This window comes from Pocillopora verrucosa, chromosome 1 (genome assembly GCF_036669915.1).
Source record: "Pocillopora verrucosa isolate sample1 chromosome 1, ASM3666991v2, whole genome shotgun sequence".
NCBI lineage: Eukaryota > Metazoa > Cnidaria > Anthozoa > Scleractinia > Pocilloporidae > Pocillopora > Pocillopora verrucosa.
This window is the reverse complement of record NC_089312.1, coordinates 25,664,208-25,683,237: the sequence shown is the minus strand read 5'-3', so window position 1 is coordinate 25,683,237 and position 19,030 is coordinate 25,664,208. Positions and strand designations below refer to the sequence as shown.

At 37.4% G+C, this 19,030-nt stretch overlaps 4 protein-coding genes across 4 annotated transcripts; 2 read left to right on the top strand and 2 right to left on the bottom strand.

Annotated features, from left to right (window-relative positions):
• The first annotated feature begins 1,343 nt into the window (after positions 1-1,343).
• Positions 1,344-4,385, top strand: LOC131796435 (uncharacterized). Its single transcript, XM_059114022.2, has 2 exons — positions 1,344-1,797; positions 3,037-4,385. The coding sequence occupies exons 1-2, from the start codon at positions 1,400-1,402 to the stop codon at positions 3,614-3,616; spliced, it is 978 nt and encodes a 325-aa protein (XP_058970005.1). The 5' UTR covers positions 1,344-1,399; the 3' UTR covers positions 3,617-4,385.
• Positions 4,386-4,857: 472 nt separating this feature from the next.
• Positions 4,858-11,803, bottom strand: LOC131796437 (proteasome subunit beta type-4-like). Its single transcript, XM_059114023.2, has 9 exons — positions 11,646-11,803; positions 11,005-11,081; positions 10,164-10,293; positions 7,602-7,685; positions 7,389-7,451; positions 6,464-6,545; positions 5,304-5,420; positions 5,115-5,203; positions 4,858-5,002 (listed from the first exon to the last, which is right to left on the bottom strand). The coding sequence occupies exons 1-9, from the start codon at positions 11,780-11,782 to the stop codon at positions 4,990-4,992; spliced, it is 792 nt and encodes a 263-aa protein (XP_058970006.1). The 5' UTR covers positions 11,783-11,803; the 3' UTR covers positions 4,858-4,989.
• Positions 11,804-12,096: 293 nt separating this feature from the next.
• Positions 12,097-13,842, top strand: LOC131796433 (vacuolar protein sorting-associated protein 72 homolog). Its single transcript, XM_059114020.2, has one exon. The coding sequence runs from the start codon at positions 12,098-12,100 to the stop codon at positions 13,103-13,105; it is 1,008 nt and encodes a 335-aa protein (XP_058970003.2). The 5' UTR covers position 12,097; the 3' UTR covers positions 13,106-13,842.
• Positions 13,843-15,450: 1,608 nt separating this feature from the next.
• Positions 15,451-18,869, bottom strand: LOC131796462 (uncharacterized). The gene is made up of 2 exons (XM_059114052.2): positions 18,813-18,869; positions 15,451-16,851 (listed from the first exon to the last, which is right to left on the bottom strand). Exon 2 carries the CDS (start codon positions 16,783-16,785, stop codon positions 15,748-15,750), a length of 1,038 nt encoding a protein of 345 aa, XP_058970035.1. The 5' UTR covers positions 16,786-16,851; positions 18,813-18,869; the 3' UTR covers positions 15,451-15,747.
• Between the last annotated feature and the right edge of the window lie 161 nt (positions 18,870-19,030).

The window sequence follows — 19,030 nt, the reverse complement described above, 5'->3', positions numbered from 1 at the left end:
TTAACTGCGACATGGGTAAGCTCCGGATGTCTTCCTAGATTGTATTGTCAGTGGTCGGGACGAGTTGTATCAGTTTGTCTCTCAGTTCTTTTGTTAGACTTCTGAGTCCTTTTTTGACGTCAATTTCATAAATGTAAGGAATCTCGATGCCTCCTCCTTGAATCCACCATTAGGCACACCTGCTGATGACAGCAAGATGACAGCAAGTCATCTTGATTTCCTTTTCCAGCAATGGCGTTTACATGACCTCCGATAGACTATCAGGCATGTGTCCAACTGTAGTTGCATCTTGTTCGCCACCGTTTATGTTTTTCATCTTCACCACTATTGCGTTATGTGATTATGCGTTGGAACACTCGGGAATGCAGTTGCAGAATTTATTAATTCGCGGATTAGACCGGTAGCAGGGACAGTGAAATGAATATCGATGGTTTACCGGACTACCGCATGGGTGAATCAGCCGATATAGAGGAGATCGAGTTCTGACTCAGAGGAGGAAAGCTAAACTGTTTCGATCGTACTGCATGACGCACCGCTGCGTTTTAGTCTGTACCCCGTACCGGTATCTCAGTGTCATGTAATTGGAAGAAAAACGTTCATGTTAATCAACGAAAACTATATAGAGTTTTCAATTTCAATTTGAAGAAACGTTCCTGTTGTTAATACGAAATTATACCGGTTTAGTTCTTACATCGCTACATCAGTGAACTGAGGTCAAGGACGAATGGTGGCATAAAGCTTCCCCTTGTTGTAAATTAAAGTGTCTTATCGTGAACAATTTGTGACATTGCACGAACATATTATTGTAAAATAAAATTTTGACTATTGGTATACGGTATGCAATTTAAAAAACTTGGTTTCGCTACTTTCGAGGGAGGACCCACTTTCTGGAAGTCGCTACTTTCGGGATTTACTAGCGGCCACAAAAAATTGACGTTAATTTCGGGGGGGGGGGGGGGCCGTTACTTACGTTACTATCGGAACTTTACGGTATATAAAAAGGGTTGTTTACTGAGGAGATTTTTCGCCCTCTCGGCATAGAAAAACTGAGGAAACTGATAAATGTCTTAAATATGATTATAGGTGTCATATTTCCCTAGTACAGAACTCCTTTCGGCCAAATTTGATATAGAAGGAACCGCTTTCCTCCTGCTAATAACCATTGATTAAAACTGAAAACATGATGGCAAAGAATGACGGCTCTTGAAACGTCACAATTCAGGCCCGCTATGAGTGTGTTCATTGGTGGTTATAGATATCAAGGGCTTGATTGGTTGATTTTATTAATGACAGCCAGTATATTGGCTAGGATAAGCATACCTTTTATGGGTATTTCAGTCGGCTATTCAGTTCGGAAAAGCCATACTTGTGTATATTCCTTACATCATTTTCTCCAGCCATGGCCAGCAGAAACGAAAAATCACCCGGCGACAGAAGGTACGGTCGTTATTACAAGTACGAATCTATTCGCTTTGAGTGGAGAAAGTTCTTCGAAGAGAACCACCCCCGACAAAGGTACATGGCAGAAGATTTCTTCAAGAACTTCTTTCGCAATCACCGTGGTTTTCAGTTCGTAATAGCCGAAATTTTTGACGGGACAACTCATCCTCTTGTGTCCGCGGAGAAATTTGCTGACTTGAAAAATGAACTGGAGAGGAAAACCGGTCAGAGTTTGCCAGAAGTGTCTAACACCTCCGACGTAAAGGTAAAGGAGGAACGACGATCCTTTTCTGATTTGCACACCTACATCAATTTTTCCAAGTCCCTCAAAGCAGCGAATGACCAAATTAAAGTCAGGTAAGCGGTGTTAATGTAAGTTAGTACAAAATAACCGCGACTAATGCGTATTTTTGCCTGTGTATTTCTTGTAAATTAACCAATTCCACCGACCACCTTGAAGTTCGTACCGAAATTTGACAAAACAGCTCAAATGAGTGGGTAAGAAGACTCGGCAAAACTATGAAAACATACGTAACCAGATTTTTCATCACGCACCTCCTTTTGACTCGAGTGAACATTGGTCGGTTGGTCCTTTTTTACTTCTGTTGCTTTGCTTTGTGCTTGATTTATTCTTTTCAACAATTAGAGTCATGAAGTTCGAGTATTCGTCGTTTTGAATCACATGATTTACAGTCTCGCTACTTTCCGCTTGCCAGGGATCGTGAAAGCTTTCGAGATGAAACACATTTGTGCACTAGTTCCCTAACTGATAATATCGTCAGCAGCGACTTCTCTACATTCTAAAAACTTTGCCAAGTTTCTTCTTAGTTGGTATTTTAGTTCTTTTGGTCGACAAATTTGGTAATGTTTTTTAGAAAGTGCTGTTTGGGCAAGAACAGAATATGATTACATAAGTCGCAAATATATACGGTAGGCCTTTTTTCTTGGAACTATACATGTAAATCACTCACCAAATTTTAAAGATATATGTTGATTATGAAAAATCATCACGGTCGAAAGCGTATTTCCATTTGATGTTGGTGTTTCTGGGAAAGCTTCATCGTCACAATTTTCCTAGAAAGTGGCATTGGTTAATTGACCTCCCACAGACAGGTTTGAATTAAGATAAATTTCGCCAAATGTTTCCTCAACAAACAGTTTGGGTCATTGTCGCATCATATTTTGAGTCACTTAGTGTTACAGAAAGATGCCTTTGAATGAAAAGAATCCTCGACTTAATATCTTTTTTAAGTATTCAAACATAAAGGAATGAACCGGTGAGAGTTGGGGTAAGCGATGGCGGAAATTAATACGTGCATTAATATTGTTGTTTAAAGACGAACTTGTCCGGTCATAATTCTAGAATTCACTGTGAAGCGATCCCTCGCGTGATGTTGATTCGACTTCGGAAGCAACCTGTCGCTCTACTCCTGATTGGGAATAGTGGATTTCCACTTAGCGAAATGAAGTTCATATTCTAGCGTTTTAAAGCAAGTCATGTGATGGAACTAATAAACAGTGATATTTGCAGACTTTCTTATTTTGATACCAGTCATCAAAATAAATAAATTGTCTTTCATCATTGTCTCGTTGCAGGAGAAGGAAAGATGCAGAGGAAAGTGTCAGGGAACTCCGTACTTTTCTGCAAAGGAAACCTAATGCTCGGGCAATGGCGATTGACATCGAAACATATGAAAACGACCACAGCAAAATTCTCGAAATTGGCTCCTTCACCACTTCCCTAGCCAGTCCTGAGGGGAATGAGCAAGCTCATCATGTTATCATTACAGAGAACCTCCATATGGTGAACAAGGATTACGTTTCTGACAACCGAGACAAGTTCAGATTTGGCACCTCACAGCACATGTCCCTTGCAGAGGCCGCTGGAAAGTTCTCGCAGTATATCAGTGATGCAGATATACTGGTGACTCACTCGGGCGGAGGTGATGAGTTTTACCTTGCCAAAAACGGCATGTCTTTGGAAGGGAAACCAATGTTCGACACGCAGCTGCTTGGTTTGGCACTGCTGACTGACGAGAAAAACTTGAGCGTGTTTGGTCTGAAGCGGCTGATGGGGGACCTGGGTATCTCGTATGACGAGGATATTCTCCATAACGCTGGGAACGACTCCTACTACACCATGAAGGTGTTCCTGGCCTTAAAGAAGAAACTGTGATGAGGATTCCAGGAGCGAAGTGAGTCTCAGACCGTTGGTAGTTTTAAATTGATCAAGAAAAAACGGCAAAGAATCAAAATGAATTTTCAAATTATATATGTTGCATCATAATACAGCTTGACAGAAGCATTTAACCTTAAGCTACGATAGATCAGAAAATTACCTTCACTAATTTTTTCTTCAATATGATTTAAATGGCACTTTCAATTGATCAAGAAAAAACAGCAAAGAAAAAAATGAATTTTCAAATTATATATGTGGCATGATAATGCAGCATAACTGAAATATTTGACCTTAAGTTACGATCGATCAGAAAATTATCTTCACTAATTTTCTTTTTTCTTCGATTATTTCAATTAATGACAGTAGTGTAATAGTCTGATCGGTCTTTGTTATTTGATAAACAATGCGACCACCATTGAAACAGGAAAAAGAAGTTGCCCAAGGGAGGTGGTCTTTTAGAAGAAAGTTATTTAAAAGAAGATCCATCAATTACTGCTACAGTTATCTCTTCATTTAAGGCACAAGGGGTCAGAAAAGGAGCAGCTGACCGTTAATTTTGCGTTTTGAAGACACTTATGATTAAAAGAACACTTGAAATACATGATTCTTATCATGTGTCACTTTATTCATCATAATATAGCTGACAATGACTCTGCATTTGACATCAATTGATAAGCTGATTATATCTTGTTTACCGCTTTACTTCAAGCATGTGTTGGGAAAGAAATTGATCACATAATTATAATTAATAAAACTGAACATTTTACTGAACATTATACATTTACCTGTCTTCTGGGAGGAATAAAAGACCTATATGATCTTAAGATGGCCTACAGGTAATTGGCACTGTTCCTCATTGTGGCTCTAGTGCAGGACATGACTTTGACAGCTCTCTGAGCAACATTTAAATATTTCATTTTGTATACATGAGGTAACCCATGGTTAAATTTCGTGGTGGGCCTTGGTTTTACATTTAGGGGAGGGGGTAGAGTAAACAAACTATATTATATGCAGTTGGGGGTTATGTAAGATCACCTTTTTTACACAGATGGGTGAGGAGGTCACATCCATACTTAGTCCCCACCCCCCACTTTAAAAACCAACAATTAACCAGTGCAGAAACAGAACAAGTACTTACTTTACATACATTGAAGGTGTTCAAAATTCTTGTTCTAGGATTTCTCATTTTAGAAACCTTCACACAAAAACAAAAGCAGAAAACAATGAACAAACAGAAATTACTGAAAGGGTTTCATATTTTATTATCAGTTTTCTTTACAAGCACATTTTCAGGATGTATTATACAGGACCACAAAAGATGATATATGAAGAAGAAGATGGCAAAGGAAAACATCCACACTATCCAAGAATTATTCATAGCCTCTGCAAATAAAATTTAAAATGTACACATTAGTATAAGGAGAATATTCATTTTAACACCAGTCATTATAGATAAAAAAATTAGTGTCTGCAATTAAAAATTGTTGAAACTCACTTGACCATTGGAGCAATTTCCCAATTGGTTTGCGCACTGGTTGCTGGTTCAATCACAACACCATCACTTGTTATGACTGCAATTTCATACTGTAATCAAATAAACATCCATTGTTAACTGCTTTGACTTTGGACACAAACGAAAAGTGACACCTTGTAGATTCAACATTGTACAAAAAGTAATACAAACCTTGTTTAGTGACCTGGCATCTCTGTAAAACAACACCTGCAGACATTTAGTGATCACTTGCCTAGCCTCCTCTAGAGACATGCTGGGATCTTTTTCAAATGCATCACGGAGAATTGGCTGAAATCAGAAACAAGAATATTCAAAACTTAAATCTGACAAAAAAGTTTCCTCAACCATTGAAATTGGCTGGCCTTGCACTAGCAGTTACAAATAAGTGCAGGAAAATTCCATATTCAACGTGTGCATTCCTTTTTCACACCTCCTAGTTGGCTTAGAGGAATTTCTTTATGATGGAACAAGTAAATTTAGAGGAGGACTTTTATAGACCCCAAGTGAAAAGGAAACAAACAAGGAGAAAAACAGAAATCTTTGGAATTGACACCAGACTGCAATGCCATACCCTGGCCAAAAAGAGGTATAGTTTGTTGATAACAATTTGAATTTTACACAAGGTACTTTAGTAATACTACATAACTATATAAACTTAAAACATGGTGGTATATAACATAATCTGAAGCTTAAAGTCCTCCAACAGGAAAACAATTCATCAGACAATGACATACATGTAGACTTTATCACTGACTGCATTGCTTTAGGCTTGTTATGAAACAAATCTCAAAAAAGAAAATGCAATCGCATTATTCCACAGGAAGACAAACCTAAAATTTGCCTCATTCCCAACATGTGGCTTGGTAGCTCAGTTGGTAGTATCATCCGACTAGTACTTGGGAGACCTGGGTTCAAATCGTGTCATAGCCTGAATTTTTTTAAGCTTCTTTTCTGCAATCACTACAACTGCAGCACACCTTTAACATTTAAACATGTAATTGTGAGGCACAAGGAATGTGGTAGTACCCCTCTATACATGAGTTATTATTGCTTATTATCATTATTATTTATCTGCTAACTGGTGGCCAATCAATGTTTCAAATCAAGAATAGGCCATTTTACAGTTGTGTAGTTGCCTAGCCTTTGGTTTGGAGTGAGGCTGAAGGTGACCCTAACCCTAACCCCAGAGACCAGTATCTAGCATGATAACAAAGTAATTTAAATTTGAAAAGCAGCAAGGTTCGTATCATAACGAGGTCACCCTTAGCCTCACTCCTGTTCATAGGCTTGGCAAGCAACCAAACATGAAATGCAATACATGTATTTCTCACCTGGGCAAGATATGCACCAAACCCAGTGGCTATTGTGGGTGCTTCAAAAGCTATGCCAATCTTGTCAACACATCCCAGGAAACTATTGACCACACAAGAAAAACAACTTAGGTTACCAGAGTGCTTATTCAAACACCCTGACAGTGAAGTACTTAGTTCAGCTACCACATTAAACTTTTTAATGTTACCAAGCAACAAAAAGCATTGTGGATTAACTTTGAGTAGGTTTGTTTCTTGTTCACACCGTATCCCAACCCATGAAAGGGGTAGAACATAAATTGTTGGATTTACTTCTTTTATGCCGCCCAAAAGATAACACCCAGCAAAGACAGATGCAAAGTTATCAGTAGGCATTCCCCTCAATTGTATGCCCCATCAAACCAGAAGAATGCTGCATTTACTTGAAGCTTGAAAGAAAAAAAATAATGAATTGCATATAATTCAGGAAAGTATACCATGCTCAAAAATAAAGGGAAAGATTTGAACTAAAAGCACATTTCTACTCTACTTGATACTTAAAGATACACTTTACCCCAATTGTTGTCAGTGATTTAAGAAATAAGAGTTTGAAATAAATGCCTCTTTCAAATAAACACTGCCATCAAATAAAACTTAAAGATTACAAATTTGAACTGGGAGTTAAAGCGTTAAAGGAAAACTGAGATAAATCAATGACTCTATAGGTTTCCTTTCATTACTAATGCTCTGAAGAGAGGTTTATTTCTACATACTCTAGGGAGCCACATTGATAAGGATGGTATTCAAACAGTGGTTCTTGTTGCAATGAATCATCATGGATGAAAACGCTCTAAATTCTTACGTATACAAATGTTCCTATAGTATGTGATTTGATATGTTGAGACACATCTTCTGACAGACAGCTACAGCAGCAAAGATAACTTGATTTATTTATCAACAGGCTCACCTTTCACCATTGTGGACACCACCAACAACAACTTGATTCCACAGGGGATCAAAACGTGTGCGCCTATATAAAAAAAAAACAACAACGACAACACAACAAGACAACAAGATGTAAACTTGTGACTGCAGGAAGTAATTTCGGGGATTACTCTTCCAAAGTATGTGTTTTCTCACACAATTATCCCAGAAATGACATTTAAAGAGTACGAAATACCTGTAATACATTATTCTTGTTAACCAAGAATATATGGACTTTGGAGTGTAACCATGGCCATCATTTAAACAGGCATCATCAATACTGAAAAAACAACAAAGAAATGCTCAGCTCTCTTATTGTGCAATCAAGAAAAAGGATTAAATCATTTCGCAATTACAATGTGTAGTTCCAGAAAATATCCATACCCCCACCACGGAGGGAATTTCATATAGGACCCCCCCACCCCTTCGGATTTTCCATTTTGGGGTAGCAGTGGTAGCCCCCCCACCCCTCTGGAATTTCCAAATAATTTCCTACCACCCCCTATACCCCCTGGAAATATATTTTTTTCTCATAGCAAACAACAAACAAGAGGGACGTGTGATGTTGTTGCGTGTATATTCGAGAGATGGCGTACACGAGCAAGGTAAACGTCGCTAACTAGCTTAAACTTAACGTTTGCTTTATTTTTAAATACAATACTTATCCTTAAACATTTAACACAGTATTTTCAGTACACGAAAGGAGAAAAAACCGTACAAGTCGCAACAAAACACTTTTGAACTGTTAAGTTTGTACAATGTACTGAGAAAATTGCATGCACTTGAAATGGAAACGTTTGAAATCACATTAAGCAATGTAAATTTGTACAAAATTGTGTATAAATAAGAGAGCAAAAGAGAAAACCGAGTCAGCAGTAAGTTATTTTGAACTCATCTTTCCATATTCCAGCCTCTAATGTAAAATTTCTTCACACAAGCATTGATTCTTGTTAACAGCGGGTCGATAATTTCGTCCGATTGTGCATAAACAAAACTTGGCTAGTTACCAGTCCCACGTGCATATATACAAAGCCCTGGATCCTAATGTTTCTCAATTTTACTATCAACTGTTTTCGACTACGGTACGACTGTACTTATCATTCATTGTAACATCGCAAGCAAGTAAGCCATAAAGAAATCATCAAGTCTCCTACACATTATGATGCAACAGAATTAAGCTCAGTGCAGATCAAAACTAAGAGATGGCTGGAGTCAATAAGGGGTAGCGAATGGTAAATTTATGCGAAACTTTGCGAGACGTCGAGACCAGCGTTTTTTTTTTTTTTTGCGAGACCGAAACTTTTTGAGTGTTTTAATTGCGAGACCAATGTTAAGACCCCAAAACGGCTTTGCAAACAATTCGAGACTGTGAGACGTTTTGAGTCTTTTGAACCGCTCAAAAAACGAGACTGCAGGATCGATCTGTGAGATTTAACTTAAATTTTAAAAAAACAGCATCAGACAGTTATTTGTAAATTTTACGAACACGAAATGTGTTATGACCAAGGAAAATTCCTAGGTAACCACTCCTGTTAGTTGTAATCTTTGGAGACTGGTAACGAGTAATGGCGGCTCCATTCGAAAAACAAAGTGGTTCTCTTCTTTATTTGATGTTATTTATGTTCCAAAGCGCTACAAGGATAAAAGAAAACTTTCTTTGGCTGCAGAACTGTTAGAAGCTTCGTAATTTAACAACTTAAACTTCAGAACGTCCCACTGAAGTAGGTAAGTGGCGCCAATTGACATACAAAGAAAGTCGATTGACTTCCTACCCTCTGGACGAAAATTTCGCCTCTTACCCCGCATCCCCTCTGGAATTTCCTGGGACTTTGACCCCCCCACCCCTCTGGAATTTCCAATTCCCTCCGTGGTGGGGGTATGGATATTTTCTGGAACTACACAATGTAAGAGAATTATTCATTTCTCAACAACAACTCAACTGATGAATCCCAATTGATGGTTGTCAAATAAAGAGAGTAAATAGTGACTCCCTCTCATTGTTTGATAATCTGAATGGAAAAAGATATGTAAAAACTTAGGAGGCCTTTAATCAATAGCCATAAGAAGGGTTCAAGAAGATATCTAAATCAATACCTCTTACCAACTGAGTTTGAGGTCTGCATTCTAAGTTATTGACCAAGGTTTTTTCCACTTGGATTTATGGCCCCAGTGAGACATGTGTGGGCCATAAATCTGAGCATGAAAAGTGAGGTTCCGTAAAATGTTTATAACATCCATGGGTTCAAATAGAGGAGAGAGATTTCAATTCAATCAAACAATTTATTTTAGCAGGCTGCACAGTGAAAATATAGCTCCTTAAATTGACCAATCATAGTGCACATCCTAACTGAGAGATATAATAAATTGACCAATCACAGTGAACATTCTAACTGAGAAATATAATAAATTGATCAATAATAGTGCACATTCTAACTGAGATATAATAAATTGACCAATCATAGTGCACATTCTAACTGAGAAATAGAATAAATTGACCAATAATAGTGCACATTCTAACTGAGAGATAAAATAAATTGACCAATTCTAAACAAGAGATATAATAAATTAACCAATCATAGTGCACTTTCCAACTGAGAGATATAATAAATTGACCAATCATAGTGCACATTCTAACTGAGAGATATAATAAAATGACCAATCATGGTGTACATTCTAACTGAGATTCTAACTGTATCTCTTTATTTATAAATTCATAGCTTCTCTAGATACCATCAATGTGATACTAATAGAGACTTACACTTTCTGATCCAGAAGAGATTTCAGATGCTGAAAATCAGCATAATCCCCAGAACCACCAACAACTGTGTTATTGCCAACAGCAGTGAGTCTTGAGACCTCTCGGAATCTTGCAAGAGATCCATAAGATCCTTCAAGCACACAATATTATCAGCATTATAATTTAAAGTACTTTATTACAAGAAAATACTTGTATAGTAGTAAAAATGGAATAACCTCAAGACATTGATGAATGAAATATTGTATGTAAATAGTAAGCAAGTAAATAAATAAAAATAATGATGAAGGAGGTACATCCCTGCAGAACCTGTGGTGCTGCATTGGTGGGATGTGATACAAGATAATTTGATTTCATCAACTGAGTTGATCATGTAAATTGACCACCATAGCAAGTCTTAAAGTCTGACATTATTAGTGTCAGCCCTTTATCAGAGAGAGTTTTTTTTTTTAAGGAAGGCTGATACCGTAAAAACCCGCAGATAAGCCGCACCTGTAGATAAGCTGCAACCGCAGATAAGCCACACCCTGAATTTAGCAGCTCAAATTTTGGAAAAAAAAGTTTTTTGAAAGAAATCAAAAGAAATCCAAAGTCTAAAGGCATTAGATCAGACGCGAAAATTTCAACATACACAACACCATTTTCAAATGTTCCCGCAGATAAGCCGCACCCCCAATTTCTAGTGACGATTTTTGGAAAAAAGGTGCAGCTTATCTGCAGGTTTTTACGGTACTTGAAACTTCAGCTTCAGAAACTCTCTACCAAGGTCAATTCACATTATCAACTCAGTTGATAAAACCTAAATAAATAAATAAGATTTCAAAATCAGTGTAATATAACCAACCTAATGTGTCTGCTGCCATAAGAATTCCACCATCAAACTTCACACCAAGCACAGAGGTACCAGTTGTGGTGGGGTATCTGACAAAAGAATAATTGTGACAAATATCATAATATGAAGAACATTTTACAGTATGAAAAATGCTACAATCATGAAGGTACTACATGATGCCTAAATTGACGTGGCGCACCGAATCATATTGATGGGCGATGCAAAATTATTTGGGCTAAGGAAAATTATTCTACTGACCACTTAAGGAGTTACTGTTGCTATTCAGAAACACCTGTGCGTTCCCAAGAGTGTAGATCCCACTGAAAAATTTAATTATTTTTGTGTAACGGTATTTTTAGTTTTTGAATAGGTCCCATTAAAGAAGCATATGAATAAGTCCTGAACAACATCATCATTGTGTTTTTTATATAATCACGCTAGCTCATCTACAAAATTTACCGCTTTGGTTTAATCCTTTATCAATCTAATGTTTGACGCAATGAAAAAATTATACGCCAATTAATATCAAGAAAAACTCATGCCTTTGAACCAGTTTAAACTTATTCATCAAAAACTAAAACCTCTTGTAAAGCACATGAACCTCTGTCGAGCAAAATTGTCACTAACTACTATATAACCAGATGTTTACTCACAAAGTTCTCTTAGCCGGTGAAAATTTTTCAGCAGTTCTAGAACTACTTGGATTGCCGGGAAAGTTATAGAAAGCGCCTGGTGATGGTCCATTACTCCAAAACTGATCTTGAAATCCAGGAACATTCATTGCGGCCATGTTTCTCTTCTTTTTGCCTGAGTCATTCCCAGCATGCAATATAGTAATAAGGGGTTTTCTACCGGGGTGGGTTTAGTGTTTCTGCAAGCTGTTAAATGTAAGATTCAGAAGGAAAATACTGAATTTTTAGGCATCATATGAGCTAATTAATTCATGCTTAAGAATTTTGTGAGGGAAAGTATGCTATCGAGAAATTTTCGACAATTTTTGAGTGTCTCTTTTCACCTTTCTACTTACCCCTCCCTTCATCTCTCTGATTTGTACATTTTTCACCGCTGATTAGTGCAGGCGCAAGTACACTCGTCTCTGTTCAAAATGGCGGACAAAGTGGAGAGTCTCATCGTGGGCAGAGAAACCCGGCGAAATGCTGGAAACTTAATGTCTAAACTGATAGCAGATGAGCAAGAAGTTGATGATTTTTATAAAACAGCTTTTGGAGGTTTCGAAGAAGAATCTGGGGATGAGAAATATTCAACAGAGGAAGAAGAAGCGGACGTTGTAGACTCCGACTTTAGCGTCTCTGAGACAGATGAAGTGATAGATGATCAGGGAGATGACGAACCGGTAAAAAAGCGAAAAAAGCAGTTCATAAAGCCGTATAAAGCTCCGAAGAAAGACCCTGCACCTTCGAAAGCTACTAATAAGGAACCAGAAGTGAAAAAACGGAAAAGTTTCGAGGACGCTCCACGAGAAGGTGTGAGAAAATCAACCAGGGCGCTTACAGTTGAACGCGCTGAGGCAACGAAGAATCGTTTCAAACTTGAGAAGGAGAAAAAGAATTTGCTTAAAAAGAAGCAACCGAAAAAGTTTCTCGACATGAGGCGCCTTACTCAAGAAGAACTTTTAGCAGAGGCGAAAATAACGGAAGAGGAGAACGTGGCTTCACTTCAAGCTTATCAACAACTAGAGGCCGATAAAAAGAAAACAAAAATCCAGAAGGTTGCATTAAAGGGCCCCATTATCCGCTTCCATTCTTTGTCCATGCCGGTCGTGGAAGTATCAGAGCCTTTGGTGAAGGTTGATGACAATGAAGACGAGGAAGTAAATGTAGATTCAACGAAGAGGTGCTGCAGAAATTTTTTGATTTTCACAGATGCAAAGAATTTTCCCTCTGCATACTTTCCCACTAAAAAACTCAAAGTTCCACACAGAACTTACTGTCCAGTCACAGGGTCACCAGCTCGATATCAAGACCCTGTCACTGGTTTACCATTTGCAAATGCCCAGGCTTTTAGATGCATAAGAGAGAGGTATGCAATGCAAGCAGAGGAAATGAAAGGAAAGACTTCTGAACTTGAACAAAGAAGAGCCAGGAAGTTGTAGGATAAGTAACTGCCTGCTTCAAACTGTACAGAATGTGAAACTGAGAACCAAAAAAGGGAACAGTAATACCAGGTCATAAACCCCCTTAAACTTTTTTTTTTTGCAACAATAATGAATCAGTGAATTATTTTATCACTTAATTCATATATCATTGCAAATATGGGATTATGATCTAATAGTATTTTCCATCCTGGTTTTTTTTTCTTAGCAGTAATCTTGTGTAATCTTACTCCAAATTTACATCAATGCAAGCTTAATTTTCTTTCCTTTGGTATCACTGTATTGTAGAGAGTTTTTTTCACATACAAAGGTGCAAGATTGTTCAATGTTATGATATGCAAGGAAGCGCTATTCTTTAGAACTGATCATGAGTCATGCATGTGAGAGTGCATATTTGAGTTCTGACTGAAGCAACACTTCACAAATTCAAGTTTTTTATAATAATCATATGATATATAATCACAATGTACAAATGTATCTATTATTATTGCCTCTACTGGTTGGAATTCAATATGGTTGTCATTATTTCTTCAAGAGAAAATAGACATCACCAGTCACATGAAGAGTAAACCACATTCATTTATTGCTATATTATGTAGTATAAGACAGTCTTAAAATGTTTACCAGCCAAGTATTGTTTTTCACTGTTGGTGTTTTTGTTGAGAGTGTAAACCACTGTTATATTTTTGTTAAAAGAATTCTTGTGTAAGTAAAATTAATGTCTTGTAAAAATTGGTATAACTGTCTAGTAAAAATGATTTATTTACTTAAGACACTGTTTATTGTTTTGACTTTGGGAATTAAGAAGCCAATCATAATTTCTAAAAGTAGTGGGAATGTTCCAACATCCAGTGTAAATTTTGAAAGATGAGTAGTGTTGGTATGTTTTATTGGAGTAGAATACAGATTCATATATCATTCTGATAGTGACGTTTCACGTGCATTCTGTCTGTCTCCTTAAGGCAATGAATTGAGTTTTCCTTGAAAATTTTAAATAAACTGAACTGAAAGAACCAGTACTTGGAGAATGCAGGTGCAGGAACTCTTACATGAAGTCATTTAGAGTATCATTCGACCACATGGTTTGACAAAGACTGGCGCTTCAGCATCGAAACATGGTCTAAAACCTTCAGGGACTTCAAATCGCAAGACAAACGATGAAACGTAAATGTAAGAGTATAAAAATTCATGTCAAGTTCCTCTTCCAGGAACTTAATCACCTTATATAAGATTTCTACCAATGAAAATGGTTACACTGTGACGCCAAAAATGGCCTTGACTTTCTCGTCGAAATTTTTTCGATCAATATTTTATCTGGAATTTACGCTAGATCTTAGGTTAATTGGCGAGTGTAAGAGGATTAAGAGATAAAGAGTAGGGAAGGGAAGTCATTATCCTGTACTAGCCTCATAGTTAAAAGAAACGAACTACAGACGGCGAGTTCACGTTAAGAAAAAGAAAAGAGAGCTGTGACTTAGAAAACCATAGCCACATATTGGTCCTCGCCGTATCAAAGTTGTGCTTGTCTCCTCTTCTTGAGAGACTGGATCAGTCTGGAAAGCTAGCTGCAATCTGATCTGTGAGCTGGATAAGTATTTTGGCCTGATTGGATTGATTAGATTAATATCTAGCACTATCAGGACACACCCTAATTCCAAATTCAGCCTTCTTTGCATGATAACTAAACTGCGACAAAGCAATGTCGAGTGTAGACAAGAGAACATATTGATTTGAAACACATTTGAAAAATTTGGGACGCTGACAAGGAGTCAAACCTCAGACCTTTAGATTCTACGCTCCGATGCTTTACTACTAGGGTACAGAGAACTTTATGCTACTCTATTCTTTCAACTCCCAAATTACGATTGTGCTTTTGTCTCGTATAACGTCGTTAGGCTTAACATGGGGGTTCTTAACAGATTCTTAACAGCACTTGCGTTCATCGAGGCGCTAACTGTTGTGAGAATAAAAATAATTAAAACGTAGCGCACACAAAACAACAACATGAAAGATATCAGCAATGAAAGTACACACAAGAAATAACAAAAGTGGAATATTTTATTAAAAATTACAAATCTCGATGAAATAACGCATTCTTGATATAAAAACTCAAATTCCTTATTTTTTTAGTCGCTTTTTTTTCTGATGTTTTACAACGTGTAAGTTTTTTGACTTAGTTGTCAATTGTTCCCCCCCCCCCCTCTCTCTCTCTGAGCTAATTTAATATTCTCTTTCATGGGCCGCTCAAAACCATCGCCTTTTGGGTGTTGCCGTCAACATTGCAGAGCGAGAGTCTCCAATTCTCCCCACCCAACTCCCTAACCCGTCTAGCTATGAACCAAATTTCCATTTTTTCTCACCCAAAGAAAGGAAACTGTACGAGGCTCTTACTTTCTTGAGAAAATATATCACTTTAAAGTCTTCTTTTGCGGTCGAAGGTTTGTTTTCTTCGGCTTTCCTCTCTTTCTTAGTTGCAATGTCTCTTAGAAAACAGTGGTCTTAAAAAGACGATTGTCTTAAAAGATTTTTCCCATGATCCCGAGCTCTTGATAGGCTTATAATTTAATAAGATTTGGTTTTATTACCTTGTCAGTACTCTCCCACTGACGCAGCACCGCAGTTTCTTTAGAAACGTACCTCCTTTACAATTTAGGATATTCGCAATAATCTTGCTTTAAAAGCGATAAAAAAATCTTCATGATGTAAAAAGCGTTATAACCCGCGTTTTGAAGTTTGCGAATTTCGCACGGAATTTCCAGCTTCATGAGAATATCTTCTATGCTGTTGTTTTTCCGAGAGTCAGGAAAAAGAGCAGAATGAACGGTGAGCGTATCGATAATTTCCTTGTGCTCTTCTCGAAGGCCTTGAGATTTGAGGAAACTACGAATATCTTCTGAAGACGTTGAATGGGTGATCAAAAAATCAACGTGAGAAACGTTTTCTTGAAGCTTGGTTATTATATCAGTTAGTCTTGCAACCTCTGCACTTCGAAACAAAGAGACGTCGTAGCTCTCTAACTGCGTGTTATTGTTTAACAAAGGTACATTTTCCTTTACTAAGAATAGATGATAGTTTTCGCCATCCTGTTCACTTTCCAGCGAAAACACTACGTATCCAATTTGCAAGATTTTTGTGGGGTCTTGCTCAAAAAATTTTACGTTGAAAGCTAAAAATAAGGGTGATTTTTGCTCAATGACTTCATTTATCCTTTGAAGCGTATGTACTCCATTGATGTGCCTTTGACGAGCAATGGAACGATTCTTCTGTCGCAACTGGTCATGGAAGATGACGAAATCTTTCAATGTTTTAAAGACCCGCATAATTTGCGGTGTTTTCCGGGACAATTTAACTGGTTCCACGTCGGGCAAATTCTTTGTCATTTCTGCTGCCTTGTCTATCTTTTCTTTAAAGAATGTATACCCTTTGTAGTCCAGGAAAATTCCTGCGTTGTGATCGAGATCATAGGCTACCACAAAAATCATTTCTTTTAAATGGCGATCAAAAGAATGGCTGAAATAATACTTAATTCGTTCGTAGCAGTGTTTCCCTTCTTCGCGACTGGCTCGTGTCCAGGTCTCTCTCAACGTCTCAAAACTGTACATGTATTCTGGGCAGTTTTGGCACACCATAGAACATGGTAATGTACATCTGTCTTCCAGTCGATACTTAAATTCACTCATTTTTTCATGCAAACTAAGTATACTTTACTTCCATCAGAAACGATCAATTTGGCATCTGCATTAAACCTGCAACATAAAATCATTTCATTATTCAATTTCACTTTCCGCATAGTAATCGAAAACTAACTATCTTAGAGTTGCTAATTTTGTTCTTCAATGAATTTCGTAAAATTAATTTCGTTTATCTTGAAGATGATGTGACATATTTCGCAAGACTTAATCTTAACGATTTTGCAAGAAAATTGGTTAATATTATCTAAATTTCGAAGATCCACATCTTCATTGGGAGTGCAACATATAACTTTTTCGTGAAAAAAAATCCAAAATCACAGAAGTTCTATACAGGACGAAAACAGTGATTGCATGTTGGTTTTTTTACAGCCCCAGTACTACGATGTGACGCAAGAGCACGTCCTTTACAGTCAGAATACACATATCCCGTTCTTGAAACTTTTACAAGGATAGTTCTCTGGCATTGGTAAGGCAACGAAATTAATTAACAGCATGATCGATTTTGACAAATTGAGTGTAACATTTTGATAACTTTACGTCTAAGGTCTGAAAAAATCTTCTTATTTTGTGGTAATGCTTTTCGACGGACTTGGAGATTGGAAACATTGTGCAATTGTAGTCCCGTCAAAACTAAGTTAAAATATCGTACCAGCTAATCACCAGCATCATTATGAGCAGCAGATATCTGAGTCTTCAAACATTATTTAAAAAATTGGAAATATCATAACTGCTTGCAGTGAAGATTCCTTACTCTACTTACATGGCATATTAGTGAATTTCATATTAGAGGTTCTACAATGCCTGGTTTTAGTTCAGACGAAAGTAGAAGACAGCCACAGCCCAGACCAACCAGACCAGCGTACTGTATCTGGAGCCCGGCGCTGTTTGAGCGCCGGTTAAACAGACTGCGTTTAGCTTAATATTGGACCAGGCTTGGCTTGCCAGCTATAAGATTTATCGCACACTTGCGGAACGACGTCATTTTTCAAGTTTCGATTATTTAGTCTTAAGGGTTTTTATCCATTGAAAAGATCCCAGCTGAGAATGTCTGTATGTACGCAGACCTCTTCACATTCTCGGATTAATTAGCCCTTCATCATAAGTTCAAGTCGAACGAAAATATAAAAGAATAAAACAAATGAAAAATTATGCTGTAAAAACGATTTTTACGTAGCAAGCTTTTGGGAATCGGCCGACAATCTGAGGTTTTTTTCACTTTCACTTTCACAAAGGGATACTAATTCTGAGCATGCTTTGAGATGTTTTAAAATCACCTTAAATATCTTAGCAGCTGGAAATGAAAAGAGAATCGAAAATTAAAACAGCAATAGTGAATCCTATAAGGAACAAATGGTGAAAAAAAAAAACGGATAAAATGTCACGAAGTTGAAAAGTTTTAGGTTTCAAGAACCGACTTGGACGAAGTCCTGTTTATTCGCCCTTAATTCACTTGTTTGATCTTCAGCTTGCGCGTCACAAAACAACCTACGTACAAGAGTCTCTAAGGGAGAACCTCAGAGGTTGGCAGCTCTGAAGTTTATCACCAAACTAGAACCAATAAACCAAATAAACAAGTTATAGGATGCTGTTTGGAGTGATTGAACTCCAATGAGATCGTATCCAAAGTGTATAGCCAGTTGCACTGTTGTCATTAATAAAATTGCAATCTGTGATTAGCTGTCAGTGGCAAATAATGAATCAAAATCTGTATGGAATATTTTCCGCGCATGCAAAACTGCATGCATTGTCTATATACAGCGCTTACAGCGAATAACAAGCGTAGCATTTTCTTACCGGTTCGATTACCTCTTTCCAAGACTCTCGATTCTTCCTAAGTAGGTGTTTATTTATGAGACAGGATTGTGGTGAGCACAAATCAAAACAGATGAACGCTGCCTTTCGATCTAAGAGTGTGTTTTCCCTTCCTTGAATTATTCCGGCAATTTATCATGATTTTAGTCATGCATATTGTAGTTTACTTTTTTCCAAAAAACATACTTACAAACTTCACTTACTTGTAGATCTATCAGTCCAGTTTTACGGCATTAACAGCTAATCTTGGCGTCTTAGTCGTGGAAGCAAACGAAACCACACAATTATGCATATTCAGAGTCAATTGGGGTTAACGCTATTTTAAACACAATCAAATTCATTTGACTTTCAAAGCCCTTTTGTAATTTCTCTCAGCTTTTCCTTTGTTTCCAAGATTTCTTTGCGGTGGTATGATCGAAAA